General features: G+C 38.2%; 2 protein-coding genes across 2 annotated transcripts in view; both read right to left on the reverse strand.

The window, feature by feature from the left end:
• Nucleotides 1-1,139, reverse strand: part of LOC140920284 (uncharacterized) — a 9,662-nt gene extending 8,523 nt beyond the window's left edge. Inside the window, exon 1 of the mRNA XM_073368359.1 lies at nucleotides 89-1,139. Within this exon, the coding sequence (XP_073224460.1) occupies nucleotides 89-1,139 (1,051 nt within the window). The remainder of the gene's footprint in view (nucleotides 1-88) is intronic.
• A 14-nt stretch (nucleotides 1,140-1,153) lies between these two features.
• Nucleotides 1,154-2,290, reverse strand: LOC140920285 (uncharacterized). The gene is made up of 2 exons (XM_073368360.1): nucleotides 1,984-2,290; nucleotides 1,154-1,914 (listed from the first exon to the last, which is right to left on the reverse strand). The coding sequence occupies exons 1-2, from the start codon at nucleotides 2,288-2,290 to the stop codon at nucleotides 1,154-1,156; spliced, it is 1,068 nt and encodes a 355-aa protein (XP_073224461.1).
• Nucleotides 2,291-4,834: the final 2,544 nt, after the last annotated feature.

Below are 4,834 nucleotides of genomic sequence, written 5' to 3' on the forward strand. Positions count from 1 at the left end.
TTCCGGTGGGACTCAGAATTCATCAATAGGGATAACAATGAAATCCTTGTAGGAGTATTGTTGAGTTGGTCAACTATTTTGTATTCACTCTGTTTGATGATTTTGAGAAATTCCTGAGCTTCTTCATTAGAAACCTCATTTTCTACTTTCTCCTTTTCAACTTTCTTTTCCTTTTTATCTGTGTATGCCTTCTCAAACACCACTCTCATTTCTCTTTGTGATTTTCCTGGGGAGCATATCCGATCATTTCTAGTCATTCCTATTCCTGAAACGTTTGTGACAGCGGTGGTTTTAGAGCTAGAAACATCTTTGTCCTTCTGTTTAGCTAGATGTACCTCTACATTATAGTTCCAAGGTACGGCTTTGTTGTCTTTATATGCAAAAGGGCTTGGTATCTGAACTATTAAGGTCCTCAAATCACCGGGGGCATTCATACTTTCCTCCTTAGTGAAATGAATGACCAATGGTTTTGGGATGGTTATGCCAAGTTTTTCTTCTGATTGGGTTGCAATCATACCGTCATCCTTTTCCCAACGACCTATTTGAATGGTGCCTATGTTTATCAATTTTTGAAGTTCTTTTTTGAACTCATTGCATTCTTCTATGGAATGATCTTCATTGAGGTGGAAATTGCATCTTGCTTTCACATCGGCATTTCCTTGGATTAACCCAAATTTACATAACTCAGAGAAAATCAGTCCCATCGGGGCCTTAATTTTCTCGACCTCCCTTATTACTTGGTGATTTTCTTCGATTGCATTCACTATTGGCCCACCATGGACTGGTAGAGGATTATTCTTCACGCTAGGCTCGTTTTCTTTAAAATTCAACCATCCAGCCTTAAGCAAATCGTGCACCTTAAATTTTAAAGCTAAGCAGTTTTCAGTAGAGTGTCCTACAGCCCCAGAGTGGTAATCACACACGGCATTCGAGTCATATCCTTTTGAGTGTTGATTTAGAGTACCTGAGATTTGTGAAGTTGCAGCAGCGTAAGGGCGACGCACAAAAGAAGGATTAGCTGGGTTTGACGCCACAAAATGGCTTTCTTCCTCCTTTTTCTTATTCGCACCTGCGGGCAACTTTTTTGTGTTATTTAATCCGGTATAGCCGGAAGCAATCTTTCCGCTTTTCAATCCCATTTCTACTCTTTCACCTATGATGAAGAAGGATTAGCTGGGTTTGACGCCACAAAATGGCTTTCTTCCTCCTTTTTCTTATTCGCACCCGCGGGCAACTTTTTTGTGTTATTTAATCCGGTATAGCCGGAAGCAATCTTTCCGCTTTTAAATCCCATTTCTACTCTTTCACCTATGATGACGAGATCTGAAAAATTTGATGAAACGCTTCCTATCATTTTGTCATAAAACGGAGGTTGAAGAGTGTTTATGAACATGGTCACCATTTCTTTTTCAGATAGGGGGGGTTCAACCTGGGAAGCTAGTTCTCTCCATCGTTGGGCATATTCCTTGAATGTTTCATTGCCTCGTTTTGTCATATTTTGCAGCTGGATTCTATTAGGAGCCATGTCGAGATTATATTTGTAGTATTTCAAAAAGGCATCCACCAGATCTTTCCAACTCAGGGAAGCTCCTGTCAAACTGTCTTGAAAGAAGTGGATTAGCAGTTTTTCGTCATGGGCGCAAAAACCCATTTTTCGACAATACATAATAAGATGGTTCTTGGGGCATGTAGTTCCCTTGTATTTGTCGAATTCAGGCAATTTGAATTTCGGAGGTATTATAACATCAGAAACAAGGCATAGGTCTGAAGCATCAAATCCATAATTGTTTCCCCCTTCGACAACTCTCAAGCGTTCTTCCAAGGCTTGCCATTTTTCTTGGGATTGATTGCTCTCGAGCAGTCGAGATTCATGGTGTATGTTAAACATCACCGGCTTAGCTTCGGTAGATTTTCCTTGCAATGAAGAGCCAGGAAAGCCCGAAGTAAGGGGTGAAGGTTGCACTTAAGGGAACTCGCCAGTACCATGTTGTGGATTTGTAGCCATGACCAGTGTATTGTTGTTGGAGAGATGAGTGTCTATGGGTGGGGTATAACCTGGAGGAAGACCATAAGGTGGAAATTGTTGTGCCTTCCTTTCTTGATAATTGGTGTAAATGTGTGGAACGACGCCCGTTGGGTGAACAAGAGTGTTTTGGGGCACCCCCTCATCTACCAAAGGATTCCCATCATTTCTATTTCCGAGTGCTTGTAAAATCTCCAAGATCTTGGTCATTTGCCCCTTGAGCTGGTTCACATCTTCTCTTATTTTTGTTTGCTCTAGCTCATCCATGATTTTTGACTGGGATCGTGTCCGATAAAGGTGTCGTAACACCAAATTTTTTGTTTGTTGTGTTATTTTTTCTATGAAAGAATATGGCATGAGTATGCAAATGTGATGTATGAAAATGTAATTATGCATGAATGTTAAAGACATATTTATTGCTTGTTTGTGAATATCTTAACCAATAAAGATAGGGCCATGGGATCAAAAGTGGGGCCAAATTTAATTTATTGAGAAAAAGTAAGATACAAGTTTTGCCACAAAACGAAAGTAGAAATCTAAACACGAAATTTGAAAATTTAATGAGCCATCAATTTTTTCATTTGCTCGATTAAACTTTTACAATGTTCAATAAAAATGGAGATCTCTTGAGGGGTAGAGAGAGGATTAGCCATCCCGTCAGCAGCTCTTAATAATGGTGGAATTTCTCCGATAGCAGAGTTAGTCAAATAAACTAGTTTGGAGAAACGATCCATCCAAAACATTCCTTCTTGAACAAGTCTCTTGATAGTGTCTTTGTGTATACATCTCGTCTTCTTTTCTTGCAAGTTCAACTCGGTATGCTTCAATGATCTCTTCTTGGCATTGCCTTTCTACCACTATCTTGTTTTCACATTCCGCTCTTACCCTCTCTATTTGTTGCTTCAGATTTGCTTCTTGCCGACGGATGATTTCATGCTTTTCCCCAGATTTCTTTAGCAACTCTTTAAGCCTAAGACCTTCAATCACTGCATCATCCCTTTCTTGACGTCTGAGTCTTAACTCTTCATTCGCACCCCGCAAACAGATTCGAGTTCTCTCCTTGCATGATAACCATCTCGTCCATGAATAACAAAAGATTTTGTTACATCAATTATTGGGGTTTTTTCATAGGATAACCCAATTGTCTCAATGCAACATAGGGACTATAATTTATACACCCTTTGGTTCCCATGAGGGGAACATCTACGAAAACACCGCATCTACAAATCACTTCATTTATATCTTGACTCCGGGAGTACCATTGAATCGTTCTTTCGTTGAGATTTGCTAGAACGTTGGCCCATTCCTTTTTGCTCTTAGTTTTTAATTGATGCATGTCTTGAAAAATATGTTTGACAAACCAAAAATAGAGTATTGGCGAGCAACAATGGATTAGGCCCCCCTCTTTCTCATGACGGAAGTCGAGCGTGCAGTAAACGTCAGCCAAAACTGCCGGTACTGGATTCTCCCCTCTATGCTTGTAAGCCAAAAAGACGTCTATCGCCATGAAATCCACAAAATCCTTAATAGTTGGAAATAAAACAATTCCATATATAATTAAGGCCAGCACATCCATGAAGGTGTCCCATTTTCCATCTCTTGCTAAGTTTACTGCTTTCTCCTCAAGATATTTTATTGGAAATCCAATCAAATTATCTTTGTTGGTTCTATTGTCTTCTATTTCCTTTATAGGGATATCAAACGTTTCAGCAATTGTTTTCAGTGAGGGATAGTGTTCCATGTATTGGTAAGGTTTACTCCCCTTCATCGGATATCCCATTATTCGTTCGAACTCCTCCAACGTTGGGGCCAATTGAAAGTCCTTAAAAGTGAAACACCTAAAAGGAGGATCATAGAATTGGGCCAACGCTGTAAGGGCATCCACTTATACATTAACTTCAAGTAAATCAAGAATCTTACCGAATTTCCCCATAAAGATTATACGTTGTACTTTCTTCAACTTCCGAGCAAGATTCTTAATGTTGTTCACATCAGGTTTAAGAACTCTCAATGGCAAGGTCTTTCTTAATGGAGTAATATTTGAGCCACCATTTGATCCCATATTTCCTGCGGTCAAAGTTATTCACAACAAGCCTTAATTTTTATGGTTTTGAAAATGATGAGATGATGATTTTTCAAAAGTAACCATGATAAAGACTATGATGCAAACAAACAAAAAAATGATGATGAGGAAGAGAAAAAAAAACTTGGGTATACTAGCGGGTAGTGAACATGACATAGAGTAAGATTTTCGTATGTACGTGCGATTTATACCATTTTTCCATGTGAACCTTTACTAAGGGTAGCTCTATAGTTCTAAATTGGTTCCTAGAGCACACAACTCAGTTCTAAAATATTAAACCAATTAATAGGTAAACTATTAAAATGGAAATATTATAGAAAAGGTCAACTCTAGGTGAGACTTTCATGACAACCAAACAAGATGTACATCCAGAAGATTATCATTACATAGTCTCGAACTTATCTTAGGTTGCACTCAGCCCGGGTATAGAGCTCACTCAAAAGTGTGTGAATCGTGTTAGGGTGTACAGAAAAAAAAAATAAAAAAAAATAAAAATATAATGACAATAAAAGTAAATTGACAAAATACATATAATTATATCAACAATATGACAAAAATAAAAAAATAAAAAAATAAAACAATAAAACAATATGGGTAATATAAATAAAAATAATAAAATGACTATATATAATTAATTAGATTGGGCTTGACTCTCAAATTGTCCCCAGCGGAGTCGCCAGCTGTTGCGTCCGGTTTGTCCGCGAAAAAAAAAAAGAGTCGCCACCAAT

This window comes from Cicer arietinum, chromosome 5 (assembly GCF_000331145.2).
Source record: "Cicer arietinum cultivar CDC Frontier isolate Library 1 chromosome 5, Cicar.CDCFrontier_v2.0, whole genome shotgun sequence".
In the NCBI taxonomy this organism is placed as follows: Eukaryota; Viridiplantae; Streptophyta; class Magnoliopsida; order Fabales; family Fabaceae; genus Cicer; species Cicer arietinum.